Source organism: Phyllopteryx taeniolatus, chromosome 19 (genome assembly GCF_024500385.1).
Source record: "Phyllopteryx taeniolatus isolate TA_2022b chromosome 19, UOR_Ptae_1.2, whole genome shotgun sequence".
NCBI lineage: Eukaryota > Metazoa > Chordata > Actinopteri > Syngnathiformes > Syngnathidae > Phyllopteryx > Phyllopteryx taeniolatus.
Window position 1 is genome coordinate 17,106,217 of NC_084520.1, and position 24,182 is coordinate 17,130,398.

At 42.6% G+C, this 24,182-nt stretch overlaps 1 protein-coding gene across 38 annotated transcripts in view; it reads right to left on the bottom strand.

The window, feature by feature from the left end:
* tcf7l2 (transcription factor 7 like 2) overlaps nucleotides 1-24,182 on the bottom strand; it is a 101,419-nt gene that overhangs the window by 61,059 nt on the left and 16,178 nt on the right. For 34 of the 38 annotated variants that reach the window (XM_061755167.1, XM_061755173.1, XM_061755165.1 and 31 more), the window contains exon 4: nucleotides 5,410-5,511. The exons of the other annotated variants lie outside the window; for them this stretch is intronic. In XM_061755167.1, the coding sequence (XP_061611151.1) occupies nucleotides 5,410-5,511 (102 nt within the window). The remainder of the gene's footprint in view (nucleotides 1-5,409; nucleotides 5,512-24,182) is intronic. 38 annotated transcript variants of the gene reach the window in all.

Below are 24,182 nucleotides of genomic sequence, written 5' to 3' on the forward strand. Positions count from 1 at the left end.
CCCCCCCCCCCCCAAAAAAAAAGCATCAATAGATGGATAAATATTGTATAACTTTGAGCCAATGGTGTAAAAGTTCAGCGGCGGCAGGCTTGGAGCCTGCCCGCGGGGTTGGTCAGGCACTTCAAAAAGGTCCCGCCTGGCCCCTTTAAACGCATGGTAAACAGGGGCAGGCGGCGAGCCCCTCAGATTGAGCGGACGGCGTGAGGTCACTTCCTCTTTTCTCCACTGATGCACACTCCACGAAGGCTGCGTCCACACACACACACGCGCAAGCGGCTCGGAAAATGGATGGATGGATGGATGGATGCCATTTTCAAAGTCCTTGTTGTCCACGTGTACGTGAAAGCAATCAGTAGCATGCCAAAGCGATAAGTGGCGATAAAAAATTTGCGGAAAATTAAACATGCATGAAGTCAAGTCACACATTTTAATTATACATAACTTGGCTACATTTTGAATTTATTTTTTAATTTGTCAAATGGGTAACTAACAACTGAAAGAAGTTGATACATAATATTTGTAATTTTATCTTTTAAGTTGGTTTAACAGAAAGAAATGTCTGTAATAATAGGTAGTGATGCACCGAAATGAAAATTCTTGGCCAAAACCGAAAAGAGGAAAGCAAGGCCGAAAAAAATTAAACTGAAACACAGAAAGAAATCATTATGAGAGTTATTAGTAAAATTGCATTCATGGCTATGACTGCGTACTAACCTCACGAAAAACAAGGCATTGCAACTGCATGAATTAATATTGTTTCAAAGAATAGATCAATTACAAAATTAAAGTATTCATTTTGCACTGAGGTCCAACAATGCACAGATAGGGTTGGGCCATAAGAGAAAAAAATCCGATCACAAAACCTTTCCTTAAATGTTCACTGTTAGTCATTACCTTTTGATTGAAATATTTATTTTTGCCAAAAGCGCTTAAAACAACAGTTTAATATTTTGCCACATTAAGATTCATCAAATACATCACTTAGGGTCAAAATTTCCCCACTCCTATGACAAACGTTTGCATTGCTGTTTGTTAACTAAACCATTACACCTAAAACAAAAGTCATCGCATCAGTATTGAGAATCTTCACCCTGGTTCCATTTGCCAATGTTTTTGTTTTTGACCTAAAATGCAAATATCATTTTTTTACAACAACGTACAAGTTGTTCAATCTTTTTAACCTGTGTACAAACCTTAATAGGTTTTATTTACGATCCGCTCGATCTTCGCCTCGATGGCTCCCGGTCATTTCGCAGTTTGTCGCCGACACTCGAGCCGGCGCTTATCTCGCCGGCCAATCGGCGACGTCTTATCGCGGCCGGAGCAGCCCTGCTACAAGCGCTCCGGGCAGCGCGAGGTCAAGGTGTTTGAGTATCTCCTATAATTTGCAAACAAAAACAGAAACTACCGTTTATGACACTTATTGATAAGGGGATCACGTAGTGGAAGGAGGCGGCTGGCTTGTGGTCAAAAGATTGATTGAGTGACACCGGCGGGGGTCCGCGCGGGGTTACGCTATCCACGGGAATCTTTTTTTTTTTTTTCCCCTCTCGCTCTCTCTTTTCCAGATGGAACGCAGTCGGTATGATGCAAACCAGGGAAACATTCAATCGCACCTCCTTCGCAGTCGAGAGGTGGACGGCGGAGCAGGAGGAAAGAAGGAGCGCCAACAATACAAGCTGCGTTTCACGTTCAATTTCATCACGCGCGCTAACAGCAACTTGTGTGTGTGTGCGTGTGTGTATATGCGCGCGCATGCGAAGTTGCAATGCCTCGGGAGCTTTGCGGCCTGTGTGCTGAAGGGGAAAAAGGGGGGGGGGGGGGGGGGAACAAAACAAAAAAAAAACAGTGAAGCTACTAGGTTATTTATCATCAAGTTGAAGAGTTTTTCTTGACCAAACAAAGACACCTTCAGAACTGGACTGGCTCAACTTCATTAGTGGAGCTAAAGAAAGATACAGTAGCATACTACTCTGAAATTATTGTTAAATTGATATAATGTGTTTTAAATGGGAATGCGTGTTGTAATTAAATTCTTGATGGTTAAGAACTGTACACAGCAAACTGTCAACTCGTAGCATTTTGAAGCAAATATTACTGGAGCATAATTAAATATTTGCGGGCGGCGGGGGCTGAGCCCCACCGACCGTGAATAGCAAAAATCTGTGCAGTGCTGGGCAGACCAACCTAATAACGATAATATCGAAACAGACTTTGGTATTGGTATCGATCGATAATGTCATGAGATCAATGCTTGAATTTGTGTTTTTGTCCCGTACATTTTCCCCATAGAAATGAATTTAAAACAAATGTATTAATATAGTACAGCTCAGATTTGGCTTTTTGTGTTAACGGTGAAAGTCAGACTGTATACTTGCCATATCTGCACTATAGCGAGTGACCAAAAACTTTTTCTTTGATAATAAAGTATTTTCTATTTCTATTCTATAAACGTTGCCCGTAAGCTTTTCCCAAATCCTTTCCCGGTTTTTAACTAACTAACAAAAACAAAAATTCATTCAGATTTAGCAATTTCATGATGAAACAACCTTGATTATGAAAAAGCATCAGTATCTCGATCAGCAGTATTTACTTGGTATCGGATCAATACCGGATCTTGCGGTATCACACACACCACTAGTGAACAGCAGAGTTCACCAAAAAAGTGATCACAATTGCCTATAATAGTAAAAAAAAAAGAAAAACAACACTTGAGAGGATGCTCATAGCTTTTCAAACACTTAAATACTGTACACAATATTTAACAATGGAAAAAAATGAGTTGTAAAAAGAAAAAGAAAAAAAAGGTGAATAGGTAGTTTTTTTTCCTCAAATAACGGGGGATGGGGTCCCTAAAAAATAAACAGATAAATAAATTTGTGAATAGATGAATATTCGCAAATATGTGGGGGTCCACTGTATTGTTTACCACATACCAATATGCAACATGTTAATTTCCCCTCACAGGATAAATAAAGTATCAATTTATCTATCAACTGTCATTAAAACAGAGTGCAGTACTCGGCCGCAACCAGCAGAGGCGCTGTTGACTCACTCTCAAATATTTTGTGAAAAAGAAGAAGAACGTGACCGCAGCTGTTTGGAAAGCTGAGCTTCCTGTACATCCATGCCGATTTTTGCTTTGGCAACTGATCCAATTCAATACGACGCTGGCATTAAAAACATAATTCGGGACATTCAGGAGAGATTGTCCAATTTATGAAAGAATGATTCGTCCATAACGGTTAATTTTCCCCACTGCTGATCACAGAAATGTCGTCCAATCTCATGTGTTTTGTTTTGCACTTGGTGTGAATGTTACAGTGCATACTGGTTTTATCGACCTAAACGATAATCACAGACACAATTATGTCAGATGCTCCTTTGTTATTGTACAAAAGTTGCACCTGCAAGCAATAAAACTTTGTTCCCAAACTCCATGTAAAAGGAATCATAAAAAGCGGGCATGGAGGTTGGACGCGAGGCCCACGGGTATTTACAGCCGGATGAGTCATTTTCAAGGAAACTAAAAAGCTCGAGTATTTACCTGCCTACGACTGGTTTAAGGACTCATTTTCAGCGACTCCTAAAATAACAGCGCGGGAAAAAGGGGCCTCGCTGAACTCGCGCGTTTAAAAATAACACCAGCATCCAGCGGAAGATAAGGAACGACCCGAGTCGGTTTTGTTTTGTTCGGAATAACGCTTGTCGTCGCTGACGTCCTTTGTCTGGCAGAAAAACTTTTGACAGCGTTTCTGTTTCAACTGAACAGCCTTGTCGACTCTCGCTATTTAAAGAAGGTTCACAACACAAAAGGAGGCTCGGGCTTTGCCAAAGATGGCATTCATCACACCACGTAAAACCAAATGTACTGATCAAATGTCAAATGTGACTCAGCGGGACAGCCCGTCCAGGCGATATGCAAGCTGGATAATCATAACGGCCAATTAAATGATGAGTCAGTAACTTATTTCCGTGCCTCTATCGCAGGCGTGTCCAAAGCAAGGCCCACTGAGTATTTACTTTACCAACAGTCGATTTAGCTGTTTCTTATACTAAAATTGCTCAATTAAAATATATTCAGTCATTTTTGTGTTTTTAAGAAGGAAAACCGCACGCTATAATATTATATATTCTAAAAAAAATGGTAATAACAATTAAATAGAATGTAAAGAAATGTCCCGTTAGTGCATCAGATTAATTCATTCCGATTGTGAGGCTCCTAATGTGTGCCTGCCTTGGCCACCTGGGGGCAGTATAATACAGACAGACATAGAAACAGGAGACGGTCACAACTCCTCAGTTTGCTGCAGTAGTAAAAGTCATTTTTCACAGAGGATAAAAAAATATTTGACTGTGAGGTAGGTTGCAAATAACGATTATTTTAAAAATCGATGAATCTGTCGATTATTTCTTTCAATTAATTGATGAAATTGATTTTTTTTAAAGTTAAAATTTCCAGCCTTTATTCAAAAACAGGACATTATCCTATCTCAGGACCTATCTCGAAAAACTCAATTTTGGGTCACTTGTTTCTCAAAGCACTACTGTAACTGCTTAATTGTATTATTGTAAATATTGAAATATTAGTGAAACCAATTCTAAATAGACATTTTATATTGTATTTTATGTAAATAATTTATTATAACAAAATGAGAATGATTAGTATTCTATTATTAAAATTCACATATTTTACATACCCATTTTAACTTGTCTCTGAATGGCAGGTCGCTTCCATTTCAAAAATGTGCATGTGGCCCTTGAGCACATAAGGTTTGCCCACCACTGCGCGAATGACCGTGGAAAACAACTTTACAAATTCTCCATCTCAAACACAGAAACTTAAGGTCACTAATTTGGCTGAAGCCCCACTGTCATTGATTTTCCCACTTCGCTGACCCCGGCGACCACGCACACAAAAAAAACACATCCTCACGCTCAACCTTTCCCACCGACCTCTGGAAAACTTTTCGCCTTTGAGCGCAAACTAACAGCGAGATTCAAGTACGACTGCCTGCCTCCTTAGATATCGACATGCCCGGGGTGGATGGATGCTCGGTACAGCCAACTCTCGCTTTCTTGACGTCAACTGCCAGAGTTCTGTCCTGCATCTCCGCGGGGTAGGATAATCAATGTTGGAGGATCGCCCACACGCGCCTCAAAGCCGGCATGATATCAGGACAGCAGCGTTACCTCATTCCCGAGCAAGGCATCGAAATGTTCCGCTTGGAATTGTTCCGCGTTTGCACATGCCACACTCCCAGACCGTTAGTGCCTTCCTGATCGCGTCAAACATGCAAGCAAACATGCATTTCTTCACTCCATTCGTGAGGGGTTGGTGGTGGGGGGTGGGGGGCATTTCGTTTTTGCGGGTTGAAGAGCTGGGAGGGGGGAGCAGTTGCTACTTACAACGATGTGTGCCGGTGACGGGGACCTGGCATCTTTAAGTGCTTGTCTACTCTGAAGACCTCCTGGTTGAACATCTAGCAGGGGCCATTTCATCTGTAGGTACTGAATGGCAGGAAGGAAACAGAAAGGAAAGAAGGGAACAAAACATGTTAACAATGCAGAAAGCAAAAAAGAACAACTTGAAGTCAGACGACAAAAATGGGACATTTCTGTAGATGGTGTGGAAACTCAAAAACATGATTGGTGGATGGATGGCACGCTTGGTTTCACACTGGACGTTACGGTTACAAAGAGTGACAAACTGGTGGTAAATTTCTACGAGAAGTTACATTCCAGAACAATCAGAAGAGTCCACCTGCGATCGATTGTCAATGTCCTGAGAATGAGATGACCTGGATGAATGAGAATATTCACAGGCAGAGCAAGTAAAGATAGGGAATTTTGAAATTTGGGATTATGGGAATTAACTGGGAATTGAGAGTGATTTAATGAAAAAGTATGATGTTCAAGCATAAATATAGAGTAAACATTTTGACATAAGCAGAGCTCCATGAGGGAAGACGGGCGGGGGGGGGGGGGGGGGGGGAGATGAGTTGGAGCATTTGTAAATCAAGGTAGCACTTTTCACAATTAAGAAAATAATGATTAATAGATTCATTCTAATTTTTCTGTGTTATATGTCGGTATTTAGAGGCACTTAAAGCTGGACAAGGAAAGGTGGAGGTTACATGAGCGGTACACGTATTGTGGCTTGGCGATGAACTAATGTCATAAATGCGACTGTTGAGAGACTTTTATTGGAAGCCATAAAGAGGTCCAAGCGTGGCGTCTCACCAGGCTAGACCTCCTGACGGCTCCCATAAATGATTGACTTGGCCGATATCAGACGTTTCTCCGCAAGCCTTTCGCTCTCGCTCGCTGCGTCTCCGCGTTTGCACACAAAGAGATAAGCAGAAACAAGGGTCATGTGAAACATCTGTCAAAATGTGATGACACACCGGATGGACGAGCACGCTATACCGTTTCCCGGAAGACTAACCCCAGAAAGATTCCCTTTCCTAGGAAACAACTTTGCTCCGCCGCAATTTGATATAATCTGAGATAGTCAAACTACTGCAACCACACAATTACTTCTTCAAGTTGGCAATTGGCAGCATGGTGATGACCTGAGGACAAACAGCAGTTCAAACGGTTCTTATCAATGTCACAGCCACCTAGTTTGACAATGGGGACATTTGGACTTAAGTACCTTTCTGGGGCTCTAAATATAGTACAACAACAACACAAGCAAAGTTATTAAGAGTTTCATGTTTGAATGCTTCGGCCACAAGCAAATTCGAAACCTCAAATTCAATAGTGTCGCGCGTCTGTCAACAGTTGTATGCGTTGTTAAAATATGGTGACAATTGGACAAAATGGCCTGTATTCCTGAAAAGTGATGTTTGTTTGAAATTTTTACCGGGATGAATACAACTGCAAAACTTGATGGAGTTTTTAAGCCTGAGAAAGTACTGAAATCAGCGATTTATTCAGCCTAAGAATAACAAACCTTTGTCATCATTGATTGTTCCTCCACCCACTTTGGGTGAGTTTTCACTTGCAAATCAATTCAACTTAAATTACCAATGACAGATTTATTTTAATGACTTGGACTGAAATATTAAAATGGGTGTTAGCGTGTGCTAGAGTTGGACCTTCTTCCTACTTTTCACACACTGGCTTTTTTTGTCCAAGTAGTAATATATTACCATCATCTGACATCCACATGAAGTTTGCTTGAGGTCAAGATGGTATCAGACTGACATTCCGTATAAAGCGCGAGTGAGGCTTTTTATTTATTTTCAATTCGGACCTTTTTGTGTACATTGTCATACGTGTGCAATGCCGGATTAAATATCTTTCTGGTTGCCATCCTTGCAAGAGTGCCCGCTGGTTTGTATGCACGTCTGTGTCTGTGTGTGTGTGTGTATGTTTGAGTCAGCGTTGGTCAGAGAGTGTGTCACGACCCTTCCTGAGACTGTGTCTAAATCAGTGGTAATTAGCAGAGAGTTCACCGCGGGGTGCCTGCCAGTGGTCGACGCTGGAGGGAGTTATTGACTCCATGACCATGGTTACAACCGCTGCAAGGGAGGAGGGGGGGAAAAAAAACTGTTGCCTGGTGTTTCTCCACTGCTCGTTTATAATCACAAGACAGCTTTTAGTGCTGCAAAACTGTCTTTGTTAATGCTTGTTTGTATGTGGCAAAAAGAAGGAAAGGTTGTAAAAACCTGAGTTGAGGTCTTTCGGGGGATTTATGGACTGCCCTGCACGCTGGGTATTAATTGTCACGGCGGGGAAAGCGGCGTATGGTGGGGGTGGATGGAAGCAAGTGACGGAGCTGACGTATGGCCCTAGGTGCCGCCATATTGGATGTGGCAAAGTGGCGCTATCGAAGAAGCTGCCTCATTCATTTGCTGCTTGGAGATGTACCAACTGTTGTACAAAGTCAGATCTCATGGTATTACCTTTCACAGGTCAAGACTGAACAATGACTTGACTTTATTTGGTTGCCCTGGTAGGTAGTTCAATTTATATAAATCATTGACTATCAAGACGATTCATCAAAATCAGTTAAAAGTAAACGTTGACTCAGTAAATCTATGTCAAATCTACATTTCAGGACCTGGATATTAGAGACGGGTTAAATATTCAATTTAAATATTTCAATATGTATCATTACAGTAACACTGTCACATATTGGTAGCTGCAAACATAAAAAACTAGAAAAATTACATAACTTGGTTTGGTGCTTTATTCTATCACATTCATCATCAGATTAAAATGTGCATAATTTGTTTTAGGTTCTCTATTTGTGTGTGTATGTGTGTGTGTACGTGCATGCGTGGGTTCATGTATAATAAAGTTTATCACGGTTTATCATTAACTCCCCTGCTATATCACAGATTTTTTGGGGTGGAATTGTTCTGTCTGTCAATTTAAATATAGTGCTTTAATAAGTTTAAGATGGTCTCTAATATTGTGGATTTGTCACCTATAATCGGGCAGTTCAGGAAAGTATCCCTAATAGGAATATATCCAACGTACTTTTGTTAGTTTCCGGGGCAGATCTGCCACATCGGATAAGGCAGAAGCGATACTGTGTCCCAGCAACAAGCCAAGCCACTCAAAGAGGCGTGTCTGTATATACAGTTGTGTCTATGGAGCGACTGCTGTCATCTATGAGGTAATTCAAGATGGGTGCGGGAGACGTGCCAGCGAGGCTAGCGCCGCTGCAGCGGGGGAGCGAACTGCGAATCCAGCCACTGGAATGTCCTGTCAGTGCATGTGCACACATGCTCGCAAATATGTCAACGCAGCTGTAGCAAGAGGACATTCTGATGAGCGTGAAGGTGACACCCCCCCCCATGAGTGGCACCAGGGCGATGGGGGTAGAGAGAGAGGGTGTGCATGTCCTAACAAGTGGCTCCACTTCAGCTCGCCGATTGCAAATGTCCTCGCACACTAATCTCTCCTGCAGCTTTTACAAGCATGCCAAGGAAAACGGAGCCCTGGCAAGCGGCGGGTTTTCCGACCAGCACCCCCGCCATCTTTGGCCCCCCTTTCTCCCTTCTCTCGCTCTCTCATTCAATCAACGGACGCACTGCCGGGGCTTGAGTAGGCCACAACCTCTGACCCCCTCTCTACTGCCCCGCCCCCCCCCACCCCCACCCCCTCTCCCTACGCTGCGACCTGAAAACGCTCCCGCTATGATGGGGCCTCCCGAGTAACTCAAGAGCCATTCCAAAGTGACAAATTGCTGCGGAGTTCCAGAATAACTCTCTCGTCTCCGCTGTCTCTCTTCCTGAACCCCCAACCCCCTCAAACAACCCCCCACCTAGTAAGAACCACCCAGATTGCTTCTCCCTCTCCTTTTCAGCCCTAAACCCCACTCCCACCCACCCCTTTCTCTTCCCCCCCAGGCGGCCCCACAAAGGAAGCTGAATGACTCAATTGTCTCTGATGAAGTGAAAGACAACAGAGTCCTCCAAATCATTGTACCGCGATGAACTCAACTCTCGCCCGGGCCAAATTATCGGGATATATTCAAATTTTGGTCAAACGTTCAGCCCATACAAACTCCTTGCAAAGACCAAAAGTCTTGAAATTGCTCATGCGGTACAAGCAACAATTTGAATTATGACAATTCTAAGTGACACTTTACATTCAGTGTCCAGTATTACTTGTACAATGGGTCCTCGGTTTTACGACGGTACAGAATTACGACGTACAAAGGGCATAAGAATGAGGACACACGGCACAAGGAGGTCCAGAAGTGAACTTCAAATATTTACTGCAGTTACGATTTCACTGCAGCACTAGCATAGATCGATCGACTACGGGTGTTCCAATTTACGCACAAATTTGGAACAGGAATGGAACGGAACGCCACTAAGGACACCTGTATAGCCTTCCAAATTCTCACACAGGTTTATTTAAAAGTTTAAGATTTCTTACAAATTCCAGTGATGACCAAAGTATCTTGAGGTTTGCCTCCTTGACATGATGTCATGTCATCATCCATTCACGTTAGACGGACGGTATTGACTATACTATAATTCCAAAAATTCCCATTCTCCATTGATTGGCCATTGCTGGTTTGTGCCTATAATGGAAATTATTTGCAGTCCAGACATTTATTGACAAAGGAGCACGGAAAGATCGTTTCATTTATCTAAAGTCAGGAAAACCAAGTCCGTGGAAAGTTTTTTGGCAAAGACCATGACTTTTCCGCAATTTTCATGAGAAGCAATTTGTCAATCAAGCGCCCATCTGATATGATGGGCGAAACAGAAGTCAAAGCACAGCTTTGTTCGTTGTCGGATTATGAGCAAAGGGTACCAGAAGGATCAAACAATCAGAGTTTTATATGTGACAATGTGTCGTTCAAATTCTGGTTCACTCTTCAGCAGGGAACCGTTGGACAGACGAAGGGTCCGTGAGGCACCCCAGCCATGGCAGCGATTTGAAAATGGGGGGCTGGGGTGAATAAGAGGAGGGACGGGGTGGGGGTCATAAACAGACAAAAAGCGGCTTGGGTTTAGAGTCAGCATATGGATGTTATGCGTCACGACAGAGTACAGCGGATCTCCGCCCCATCTGTCCAACATAGTCGCCAATGTAGAAGATCGTCCAGAAAATTCTGACTTACACATCTATACACACTTGAAAGCCACATTTGAAACACGTTCGGTCAAAAATAAGCAGAGCGAGTATTTCAAACTCCCCTGTTGTACAACAAAACGGTTCCAGCACAAAAAAAAAAAAAGCATATGGAGCCACCATTCTGCAAGGCCATGCAGCTGAACAAGACAGGTTCCAAAAAAAAAACTCTCCGAGATGGGATTGACAGCATGCAGATTACACCCAATCATACTGCTGGCGCTTTAAAGAGCTTTATTAAAGTCTGACGAGATAAAGTCGAGTTAGAGAAGCCCATTAAAAAAACCTCTGCAAGTAAACTGCCCACGGATTAATGGATTAACCCCACCAGTTTTATCCCTTTAAAAACACGAAGGCCGCGTTTTCACTTGATCTGTTTGCAGTGAGAGTCTGTCCTGAGTAGCAGGTGCAAGCAAAGACACAAACAACAGTTGTTGAGGATGGAAAACTTAATTTTGTGCGACAGAGGTCAAAGGAAGCTTAATTCTTCCTCTTTGAAATCCCTCTGGGGTTGCAAAACAAACGCGGCGATACAGATGTTTTTGGAGAAGTCACTTGATGAACAGACTAAATTTGGACAACACGGGCTGCTTTGGTTCTACTATTACACAATTTATGAGTAACTATTGAGAAGGGAAAAAAAAAAAATACACCCCACCTGCATTGATAGCCAGAGGCATTTCACAAGCAGGAAAATAAAGGCGGAATACGGGAAGGCCTGGGGTTTATGTGCCCTGGGCCGGGAATGGGTCCACTGGGCCTATATTTACTCCAGCCAGAGAGCCAGAGCCACTTGGGGGTGTCGGGGTGGGTTTCGCTGGCCCTGACAGCGCTCGGGCTGCCGAGCCGGTCCATAAAACCACCAGCTCAGATTCTCTCTTCTTCCTTGAGGGAGGAACTTGACCTGACTCTTACAAATAAACATGTATTCCGACGGGGGATGCCCACGCGGCCTCTCCCGTCTTGCTACCAAACGCAGACTTGACTTGCATCTTAAAATGAAGGCATGCTTGTCAAACTACAGTTGTTAAGTTGTTCAACCTTGATGGTCGACCTCAGATACTCATTTACTGCAGTGGATGTTTATACTATCAACTGCAATCCCACCATGTATTGCCATTGATGGATACACAAACCACAATTCCATTGAAGTTGGGACGTTTCAACCTATACTCAATTGAATACACTACAAAGACAAGATATTTCATGTTCAAAATGATAAAACTTTATTTTTTTGGCAACTATTCACTCATTTTGAATTCGATGCCCGCAACACATTCCAAAAAAGCTGGGACAGGAGCATGTTTACCACTGTGTTACATCACCTTTCCTTTTAACACTCAATAAGCATTTGGGAAGTGAGGACGCTAATTGTTGAAGCTTCGTAGGTGGAATTCTTCCCCATTCTCACTTGACGGACAACTTCTGTTGCTTAACAGTCCGGGGTCTCCGTTGTCGGATTTGGCTCTTCATAATTCGCCTGCACACATTTTCAGTGGGAGACGGGTCTGGACTTCTGGCAGGCCAGTCTAGTACTCACGCGCTTTTACTACTACTAAGAATATTTCGACTGCCATTGACTGGCGACCAGTCCAGGGTGTAAATTCCCTCTGTGCCCAAGTCAGATGGGATAGGCTCGAGCTCACCTGTGACCCTAGCGAAGAGCAGCGCTATTGAAAATGGTTGGGTGGAAGTTTCTGTGCAAGATTTGAGGTATAGGGATGAGGTTTCCATATTGTGCAACCTTTAGACGCATTCCAGTCTTGTGCCTTTTACCCATCGATTTAAGAATCCGTCAACCAACACACTTGACTTTCGCCCTGGCCTGTCGTGGATGTTTGTCGTGCTCTCTTTAACATGGGTTCGTGAGATAAATACAGTTTCTGCTGTTGCACAGTTGACTTAACAGGTGTGGACAAATGTGCTAATCAAACACTAGCCCGAGTGACCGGTAAATGGTGACGATTGCGCAAGTGCTAGCCACAGCGGGAAGAAATAACATTCACTATCGAAGCAACAGAACAAAAGTGACTGAAAAACAAAATTTTGCGGTTGTACTGCCAGATACTCCCCAAAAAGTTTGTCTTTCGATCGCCTAAAAAAAAAAAGAAGAATACTAACAAAAAATAAAAATTAAATAGAAGAATAAAAATCAATCCAGCGGAACCTGTGGGTGAAGAGAATGATTTGAATGGATGTCGTAGTAGCATAATACCCACTTCTTAAGGGACAGACTGGGAATCAAAACCTCAAAGGCATTTGTTTCCCCACAGATACAGTATGAAAAGTTAGCTTTGACTGACTGTGAAATTTACCAAAACATAATGGACAGCGTGCTGTTTAACATCAGCTCTACAGCGTGCTCTCCATTTCATCATTAAAAGAGCACGTCTGTCCCCTTAATCTGAGCAACACAAAAATCAATTCATTAGCCAGTCACTTAATGATCATGCTAACTGAATTTCCATTATTTTTTTCATCAACTTACCTGCTGAAATATAAATTACAACCGCCGTCAGTCTCCGTTTGAAGCAATTTACCTCACGTAACATCATCTTGTCGACTGATACTTCACCCATTCAAATTATGGCAGTAGAGATGAAGGCTAAAATCATCATTCAAGGCATTTAACCAGTGTTCTTAATCGCTGGGCCTTGGTCGAATGACAAAGAAGAGTTTGTTTACTTATCGTGCCATTGGAGATCGCTAAAGCTTCTGCCTCTCAGTAAATATCGTGACATCATTGAAAAGGACGATTCAAAATTGTAAATATAGTTTAACTGGTTTTGAGTTGAACATTAGTCATGAATAAAGTCCACAAACTGTACGATCCAATGATAGAATCTGGGACTTGATTGCAATCCACCAACTTCGCAATGAGCCACAGAGGAGTAAACAGTGTTTCATTTCTGCAACCTCTTCCCTCCCCAATCCCGCCTTCCCTCATCACGTGCCATTAGGAGTATCTTGGCCGCTCTATAAATAGCGGAAGGGAGCATGGAGGGCCAGCAGGAGATGGCGAGGCTTCCATCAGCCTGGCTAATGAACAGGCCTTCGCTGGCAGCTTTAGCATCAGGCGACGCCGCGCAGCTTCTCCTTAAGGTGCTTCCTACTCCAACAGAGCCGCACTAGCTGCTCATCAGTGACTGTGAGGCACACATGAAACCGGTTGGCCTTTGCGGGCCTCGAAAAATCACAAGGGTGTCACGCTGAGCGGAAAGTTTTTTGCGCAAGACTAACTAACTAACAAACGCTTAAAAAAATGTTGGCAAAATACTGCTAAGCAAGCAACAATGACAAAAAAAAAAAAGCCAGCTAATCAACAAACAGTGATGAACCGCTCTTAATTCTGCATAAATCTACTAACAAATGGTGTTTCAAACAGTTGGGTAATCATGCCAACTAACAAACAGCAATCAAAACATTTTTGACGCAATTCCGCCAATTAACCAATCAACAAACACAACCAAAACATTTTGTCTGCATTACCCAGCTAACTAACAAACAAATAATCAAGACCATTTTTTGAGGAATCCAATTAAGCAAACAATAAACGATGATCAGTTTTTTTATTGTTTGCAGAATCCTGCTAGCTCAAAAAACAAACAAGTGGAGATGGCGACACTTTTTGAGTACTCTTCCTCAAAAGCTGGCAAACGATAATGACAGCAATAATAATGATTGCTCTTTAGGGTTCCAAGTCGTAAGTTATTTTGCCGTTAGTGCCCGAGACATTAGTCGTCCCGCGACCCTTGTGAGGATAAGCGGCTCAGAAAATGGATGGATGGACATTAGTCACCGTTTTGTTGGCATGGGTCGAACATCCTTCACATTTTTCAAATGAATCGGAAACAGGTCCCTCAACTTGCCTGCTGACGAATGTTCCCTGTAACCGCGCAACTGGTTATCTCCCTGTGCTAACTCCGCAGGAACTGGATTAACTGGTCCACCCTAGTCTTCTGGAGGCCGTGGCATTTATCAATTTAAAGTAGCAATGAAGCCGCTTGTGGTTTAGTGGCGAGGATTTTTCACTGGTAAAACCAACAAAAACCCATGACGTTGCCTGAAACCGTACTTTCAATAAAACTTGTTGCTGCGGTGACTTTCAGCTTCATCAAGGGTCAAGTGACTAGCTGAACATTTGTTTTGTTTGTTTGTTTTTTGAAATCAAATTACAGTGAACTCCAATTTATCACAATATCAACAATAGAAAAACTGTACAAAAACGTCAAGCACTTTTAAACATTTAAACTTATTAAACAATGTATACATAGTTGAACACATTTTTGGGAAAATTTAAATCTATAGAAAATATTGCACTGCAAATAATGCCATTGAGTTCCATATTTATGTTTAGACGGAACGTAAATAATACAACAGCCGCGTAACTCCATCCTTCCCGAAGCGTATCCAGGAGTTTTATCTTCTGCTTAATGGTCAGGATCAGAAGCCTTCTAAGATGCAGGACGCTTGGTTGCTATCGTTGGGCTGAAAATCAAATGCAAAGTGTTGCAACCAGAGACCAAGGACACAAAATCTGATCTTTTTTTTTTTTTTTTTTTTTTTTTTATATTAGGGTTTGAACCGATCAGTCAATTAGTCGCCTTGACTACTTCACATCGACTTCTAACGCTTGAAGTCGACTAATCGCTAAATACTGTACGTGTTTTTGGCATCTCATCTTCCAATCATCAAATTTACAGAGGACTTTCGACTTGCCTATCTGCTTCCGTCGCTGGATTTTACCACTCTGAAGGCAGCGAAATGTCCGGCCAACCATGCGACGCAGTTTTAATACATCCAAAAGTACGAAAATAAGCTATGCTGGTTGAGACTAGCAGCTAGCCTCACTGTCTTTGACGATTCCGATCACTGCTAGTCTAAAAACATTCATACCGGCGGTACCTCAGGACTTGAGGCGCGGAACGAGGGGAAACTGCGTGAAGTGAATCTCTATCTTCGTCGGCAAAATGTTATATCTAATATTGCAGACAGCAACTGTATGCTAACAAGAACTTTATCTTCATCATATACATATACCAACATCGCAACACTTTATGACACTTAATGAATTATGTCATGAAATATGTCTTAACGTGAAACTGGTCCACGGTGCAAAAAAAAATAACGTCATCGATTACTCAAAAACATTTTATTTGACTCTCATCCCACCCAAAAAAAAAAAAAAGTTTAGTCAATAACTACGACTCTATAGATGAGCTTTTATTGCATTTTAACCGATATTTGTTTTCAATACTTTGCATTATTCATGTTAACGTGAAAAGCGGTAACATCCCCTGTAAAACAATTGCTTTAAGGCCCAGATTTCTACGACATAGTGTGGATAGCAGTGCTATTACAAGAAGTACACTCGTGCATTGGCAGCACTAAACCGTCCTGATTGGACTGACCTACAAGATGGCCCCCACGCAGGCCTCTTTGCGCAAGGCAAGGCCAGGAGGCGGGTTGGGAGGAGGTCGGGCAACTCTCACCACAAGCTCACCGCGAAAGGGGGGGGGGGGGGGGGGGGGGAGTTAAAAAGGTGAAGCGGCAGCTGAGCTCAGCTGAGGGTGTGAACTGCGCAGCGCCCACAGTCTGCTGGAGAACGCCGTTATTTGTTATAGCGCTACAAAGAGAGCTGCCCTTGATGTTTTGGGGTTGGTTTTTTTTTTTTCTTTTTTGTTCTGCGAGAGTTCGCTCTGAATTAGTTAAACGGCAGACGGGATATAAGGAAGCTGCTCCTCACAGGGGAGACAATGTGTGCACTCTCAGGCTTCAACAAAGACTTCCGACACGCCGGGAACACCGCCGCGCGCTATCACACGAATCCACCTACACATATTCATCAATCCCAAAGTATCACGCAGGAGGCACCGCGCACACACACAGGCAATTAATCCTCACAAAAGCAATGTACCGAGCAGCAAACACGCTTTTTTTTTTTTTTTTTTGTCTCTTTGGCACCTGAAAGTGCACCTGGAAGCAGTCCTGCCTGAATATTCATGAGAAACGCCGGATCGCAACTCCAGTCCCCAAAACGGCTTCAGGTTATGGATTTATTAACTCGTCATTTAATAATACTGGACATTGTAGGACTTTGTAGGATTATCCTGGTTCATTATCCTGCTAGAGGACTCTGCATCCTTTGCACAATTGTCAAAAAAAAAATAAATAATAATGTACCGGCATTACCAGACAACTAGCAACCCTTTATTGCTCAATGACTGGTTTTTTTTTTTGTCAATGTCTTTATGTCTCCAAAGTGTTCTCTGTCAATTGACTGTCTGTTGTCGTACTAGAGCGGCTCCAACTACCGGAGACAAATTCCTTGTGTGTGTTTTTTGGACATACAAATAAAGATGATTCTGATGGGGAATGTCGTTATGATTAGAAGGCACCTTGATCAAAATTCTGGAAAATAATTTAGTTTGTTTATTTGGAAAGGTTTCTTAGAAATTAGTCCAGATGTTTTCATGTGATGGTGGTCACATCTTTTTTTGCGTATCTGTGTAATGTGAAAGCTAACCAATCAACAAAGGGTGATCAGAATTTTTTTTTAAATTATTTTTACCAACCAACAAACACAACCAGAACTTTTTTTTTCCCCAAGCACACCCGCTATAAACTGTGATCAAAACATTTTTTGCATAATCCTGCGAACAAACAAAAAAAATGTGTAATCCTTTTCGTTACTAACCAACAAACACGATCAAAACATTTCATTCATGTAATCACACCACAAACGGTGATCAAAACATTTTGGGCCATAATCATTTGGGCCATAATCATTTTAGGCGTAATCTTGCTAACCAACCGATAAATGTACAAAATCATTTCTTGTGTAACCCAAACTAACTAGCAAACAGTGTTTTTTTTGGGCAACCTAAGCAACCGACAAACAGCAATCAAAACAATGTTATTACGTAATCCAGCAAACTAACAAACAGTGATTAAAAGTGCTTTTGTGTACTCCTCCTAACCAAGCAAAAGAAAATTGTGATTTTAACTATATTCGGGGTGTAATCCTGCTACCAAACCAACAAATGGTGATCCAAACCATTTTTACATAATCCTACCAACAAACTGAAATGAAAACAATTCTGGAGCGGTGCATAATCCTGCTAACTAACCAACCATAATCAAGACATGTTTTCCATAATTCTATTAACTAACCAACCAACAAACGGCGATATAAATTATGGGCTAGCTAAATCCTAACTAAGAATCTGTGATCAAGACATTTTCTGCAGCATAATTCAGGTTACTAACCAACAAACAGTGATTGAAACCATTTATCACATAAGCCTGCCAACTAACAAACAGCGATTAAAATTGTTGGGTGTAATCCGGTTAACCAACCAACCGACAAATTAATGATTGGAATATTTTTCCCTGCCAATTTACCTGCAGCTAGCTCGCACTTGACCGACGCAGCGACTTGCACGCTCACTGCTACCACTTTTTCCACACGATAGTTTTAACGAATAAATAAGTCATAAAGGGCTCGGTCATTACAGCTCATTAAAATGAGTATTGCTTCCGTGACAATAAGACCCGACGTCTTATCACTCACGGGCCAGAGTTTTCCCCTCTCCTAACCTTACGACTCTCCTCCAAATCCGACACACACACACACACACACACACACACACACACACCCCTTAATCTTAAATACCACTTAATCACGTGGCAATCCACCACCACCCCCACCCCCACCCCGCTACACAAACATGCCAATTATTGATGAATATTTAATTTGATAAAGTAATTAGTCTTCCGACAGGACAACTAAAATGCTTGAGTGAGACTAATTGACTTAATGTGTGATATAATTGTTTAAATAAAATAAAGGTTCTTCCGCTCCCCCTTTTTGCATCTTCATCCCTTGCATCTCCAAACCATCTCCTCTCCCGCCCCCGGACAAAAATCCCACGCCGAAGATAACGTGTCAATAATGAGCTGAGGCCATCTATTGATCAGCTTAATTTTGCATCTATTAGCAAGGGAACCTCTTTGCTCCGGGGGCGAGGAAAGCCGGGCGCTAACACGTACCGACAGGCTGGATGGAGATCATTACAAATGATGTTCTCAGACACGCACACGCACACACACACACACACACACAACGTATGTCGTGATTGACATGGAGATAAGACAGCAGAAGCTGGCGCACGCTTCCCCGCACACCGAGCTAATGATACACCAAAACATGCGCGTACACTCACGTCTATCTAGGAAGCTGCAGCGGCAAAGAAGAAAAGCAGGCCACACAGATTTTTTTTTTTTTTTTTGCTAATTGGCACACACAGACAAGGAAGCACATGAGAGAGGGGGAGAGAGAAGCAGCATTTAGCAGGAGCACCTCAGTTGGTCTTAAGTCATTTAAATACTGCAAAAGCACAGCAGAGCCAGGCTACGACCTGGATTTGGGGGAGGTTGGAAGCTCACCTAAATGCGTTGTGCATTGTGGGGGAAGGGAAAAAAAAAAAAAAAAAACTTTTTTTCCCGCAGGTTGCGTGCCTTGTGGAAAAAGCTGGGGCAACGTTCCCGCTCCTCTTTTCTATGGAGGCACAGGGGAGGTTCATGTCGGACAACATCACAAAATGACAGAGGGTGGGAGGGCTGCACAATTAATCGAATTTTAATCGTGATTGCGATTTTGGGTGCTACAATGAAATAAGCCTGATCGTCGCCGATTTTTTACATTTGAAAGGCAGGCACAGATGCATACAAAAAGTGCTTAATTTGCAGCAGTGCCTGCAACCGAGTCAGCCAGCCACCAGGGGGCAAACGCATGGTTAATGCTTACTTAAGCTCTGGCTCTGCACGCTGTGCCAACTTCAAAATAAAAGCCTAAAATGGCATGTCCAATGTTGTAATATAGGAGACTTTGATTTTTAAGTTGGCCCTCAGCACGTTGGCAGAGAGGCGGTCAAGGTAAGACGCTATTAATAATCGCTGTAGCGGCTGCCTTGACTTCAACATTTCGGCTGGACTGACTGCAATGGAGACCGACCGCCAGAAGTAAAAAGAGAGGGAAATCAAAACTGTAGAGTTTTTTGCAGTTTGGTTCCGTGGACGACTGACCAATGGTCAAGCAGAACAACGGAGACGTACCGTCCTTGGCAAGTCACTATATTGACTACGGGGATTTTCTAATCAAAAGTCATTGCTTGCAGCCTAATGTTATTGCCTTCTATGAATTAACTCTACTTGCCTCCATTAAGTTGCAATTTGTGATTGCACTTTTGTGACAGCACATTTATTCAGTTAGCCCTTGCTGAAGTAGAATTTTTGGGGTACATTTTTTTTCAATTATTATCTTTCATTTATTCTTATTTCAAGATTCATTTTGAACTGAAAACTGTTATATATTGTTTGTTAGCAAATTTCTGCAACAAAAATAAAGATTTTGCCCTAACATGAGGAAGAATCATGATTAATAATCATGATTACAATATTGATTATTATTTTGGCCATAATCGTGCAGCCGTGGAGGGTGGCATTTTGATTCGGGGGTGAACTATTGGTTAAATGGTAACTCAGAGGGCAAAACAGTAAAAATATGAAGAGTTCAAATCCAAAAGCAGATATGTAAATTTTGGGAGGGGGGGTTCTCCACTTTTGAGAACAACTAAAGCGATATCAGCAGTAAGTTAACGAGAAACAACGGGTGCTGCCATGTTTGAGGACGAACGTGACGACGGACAATTTCGTGATGACATAAATACGTGCGCGCTCGCGATTGGCTTAAATGGCGATGATGGTAACGGCAACAAAATGCATATGGCGTAAGTTGGCGGTTTCTGCAATCAAACTTTTGTTTTCAACGGGTTTTACGTGGTAGTTTGGTGTTCAGGATTAGAAAATGCACCGTCGAACAAAGCCTTGGCAGATATGACGATGACGCCATCGTGTTATCGCGATTGATTGGTAGAATTCAAATCTATACCACACGCCAAATTTATGCCATCGATCGTGCACCCCTATACAAATTGCTAGATCACTGAAGACGACTGTTACGCCATTTTGATTTTGCAGTGGATCGTTCACGCAATGTTGATTCAAAGTGCAAAAATATAAAATCAATCTGCACCTTTATCCAGATATGCATCAAATATAGTCTCTTATTGGGATATTTTCCTCACTTCTGGCAGGTGTGATGGAGGCACGGGGTAGACTAAATCCCAGAATAATCATACGTTGCGATTCCCCTCCTGCCGCAACAGGCCTCACGCTTGGCATTGATGCAACCGTCTGAAATATACAGGAGGAGGCTGCACCTCTCTAACAACACGGGCCAGACAGCAATACCTTCGTGTACGTATGAAATTTACGCGGGGAGGAGGTCTTGCATCGCGCAACCTCCGCACTATGGAGCTGAGGTCGGAGGCATTAAAAACCTTGGCTTCAAACTGGGTTTTTTTTGGTTTTTTTTTTGGTCAGCTGAGAGATGCAGGAGAGGGATCGAGGGAGCGTTGGGAGGGTCGGGGTGGGGTAGCGGTGGTGGTGGGCGAGAGGAGAGAGGGTGAGGGGCGGATTGTGGTGGTGGGGAGGGAAAAGCCCTCAGCCAAGCCATCAAGTTGAACATTGAACTTCACAGTAGTAGCTGCCTTTCTGCGCCGCGCCGTTTGATGTTACCTCCAAAGCACGCGATCAAAGGCTTGGAGTGTGTGGCATGGGGAAGTCCCAAGCTCTTAGCCTGCCAGCTTGTGATATATGCAAAGAGAGAGTCGGGAGCTATATATATAAATAAATAAATAAATAAATAAATATAAACAGGAAGGAAGCTCGAACGGAATGTCGCTAAATACGATGTAGAATGTGAGCTGCAATTGGCCGCTTAGTTACAGCGTGCTAGAATGCGAGATGGCAACAACCTCATACAAGCTGGGAATGTGCACAATAATAGACCTTTTTATGATATTTGTAAACAAACGGCACCAAGGTACTTCAGAGTATCACAACACGAGTGACTACTGCGGACTGGAACTGAAAACGATGACAAAAACATCAGAAATATACCTTGGTTTTAAGGTCACGGTTCAGTTCACAATCAGTACAGTATGGGGAAAAAACAGGAACAAATTTCATGATATTCAAAACTACAAAGCACTAGCTGTAAATTCTACAATGAATTAAAGATTCTCAAACAAGCAAAACTGTATAAAATTAACTGGACACAAATCGAAATAATCACAGAACAGCTTAAATCTTTGTAGCAAAATGCAACATCAATAACTGTCTTCTTCAAAGGAAGTTTGACGTAGCGCCAAAAGCACGTCACGAACTGTAACCTCCGCCTGCCAGAGGCTGAGACGCACTGTGTTCTTTTGAGGAGTAAACGTCCTACGACCTGAAGCAGTTACACTTCCTGTCCCTTACGTAATACTGCATGTTCCTAGTGGGAACTGAAAAATCTGTACATGTCTCTCATACTATTTCCATAATTGAATCATCTGATGAAGCAGTAATGTGCCCAACTATTCTTTTTATGTATTTTTATTATAGTAATACATAAGCGAGGAACATAAACAGCAGTTCTTTGGCAGAAGAATTGTCAAATCAATATCACAGTTGGATGCCGGCGACAGTATCGATACCTGACCGCAGATATTGCAGCTATGGAAAGTTGAGCCATGCAAACTCCTCCAGGCAGCATGATTCTCTCATTAACGCATTGGCATCAAAACAGGGTTCCAGAACATTCAGAAGAGATTCACCATTCCCAAAAAAGTGGCGTAAACTCTTTTCAGTTAGATTAGTGGTTCTCAACGTGAGGTACATGGTACACAAAGGTAGCACTGGCTAAGTACAGCGCAGTTGCATTGAACTTTTAAGTTCAATACATTTGCGCTTACTCTTTAAGAACTGTTTTTAAACATTTATTTGAGTACAACTTTTATTTAACTTTCTGTATTTTCATGTAGGTCATGATGCTGGTACTTGGCGAGCTAAGAATATTTTTTTTTTTAGGTGTTGCTAGAACCACTGCATTAGAGTTTTAATTCACAGGGGGCAGAGGCTATGATAGCCAGGAATGGGGCGGAGGGTAGATGTTGCCATTACAACTTCCGCCCCTCCTTGCCAAGTGGTAAGAGACAGTGTCGTCTGGATGTGAATATACAGAGCAGCGTTAAAGGCAGGACGACGGTAAACAAACCTTGGTTGGCTCAATGGAGCACAAACACACACACACACACACGTGGACTCAGCTGGGCCACAGTGTTCACGAGAGATGTGTGCTAGACTTGACACTATGACACACACACACACACACACACACACACACACCCTTTCCCCAAGGCTGTAGGATTAAGAGGTCCAGCTGGCTGACAGCAAGCCCCTTCCTTCCCACGTATCCTGTCAGCCCCGCTTCACCCCGCCCCTGCAGAACCCCGGGTCCGTGTGCCAGTCAGCTGGGCCGAGCGTGCCAGCAGGACACACCTGAATTTTTCACGGCTCATCTCGTGCGTAATTTCAAGAATAGTAGCCCGTGACACGGGATGTTTGAATGTCAGGGGTTGATCGAGAATCGAACAACTTTGGACAGAAGCCTTAGAAACCATTAAAAACATAAAGCTGGGTGTCCTCAACGCAAGCGACTGGACACGTTCCCACGCTTGGATGGTGAGTTCATATCAACCCTCCCTCCACTGGATATATTGAGTCATGTTTCCAGCAAGCTTGACCTCAAATCCTGATCTGGCTTGCGTTTGCAGCTTCAGCTACGTGAATTGTGTGACGTCATAGCAGTGCAACAGTGTAAAGACTCTTTTTGGGGTCTTTCTTAGCATCTTAGCAGAAAATCAGCACTAAGTGATGATTCTTTGTCCACCAACCAATGGAGTGAAGCATCTAGTTCCTGCCTTCAGGAACAGGAACACTCGTCGTACCTCAACAGCATGCCATAGGTAGCACTAAAACCTTGCAATGTAGACTGCCTGCCGCACTGAACTGAAATGAAAAACAGCGTCGTAGAAATGGGGCTTCAATGGGGTTTCAGGGTACTTCAACGTTTCAATAAAAATGGTGGTTCGTACCCAAACAAAGGTACCCTTTAACAAGTTAAAAAAAAATGGAGATACAAAAATATGGGGAAATGGGACTTTATTCGGGTTGCAGTTTTTTCAAAGATACAATAGAAACTATGGTCTCAAGAAGCATTAATGAGTCATGGTAGCATGAACTAATCCAAGCCACCAATCATACCTTCCGAAAAGGAACCATAGCAGCCCTGTAGTACGGCAGGAAGAGGAGAAACTTTGTGTTTTGTAGATTATTAATGGACTGCAGTCTCTTGTTCCATCTTTACAATATGGTGAGAAGGGTTTTTACAATTTTGAATTGTTCTCATACTGAAGTGAATGAAATGGTACAACTTCAGGGATTTATTCTGGTTACAGGTTCCTTCAAAGCTACTGCCTTAAAAAGGTACATAAAATTCCGTTCAAGCCTCAAGAGGCACTAATGATTAGGAACCACAAAAGCCTTGTAGAACCAAAATACTATCCTGAAGGAACAAAGAACATCGCAACGAGAGCCTTTTCTTTCGGTAGCATTGTCATTTCAGT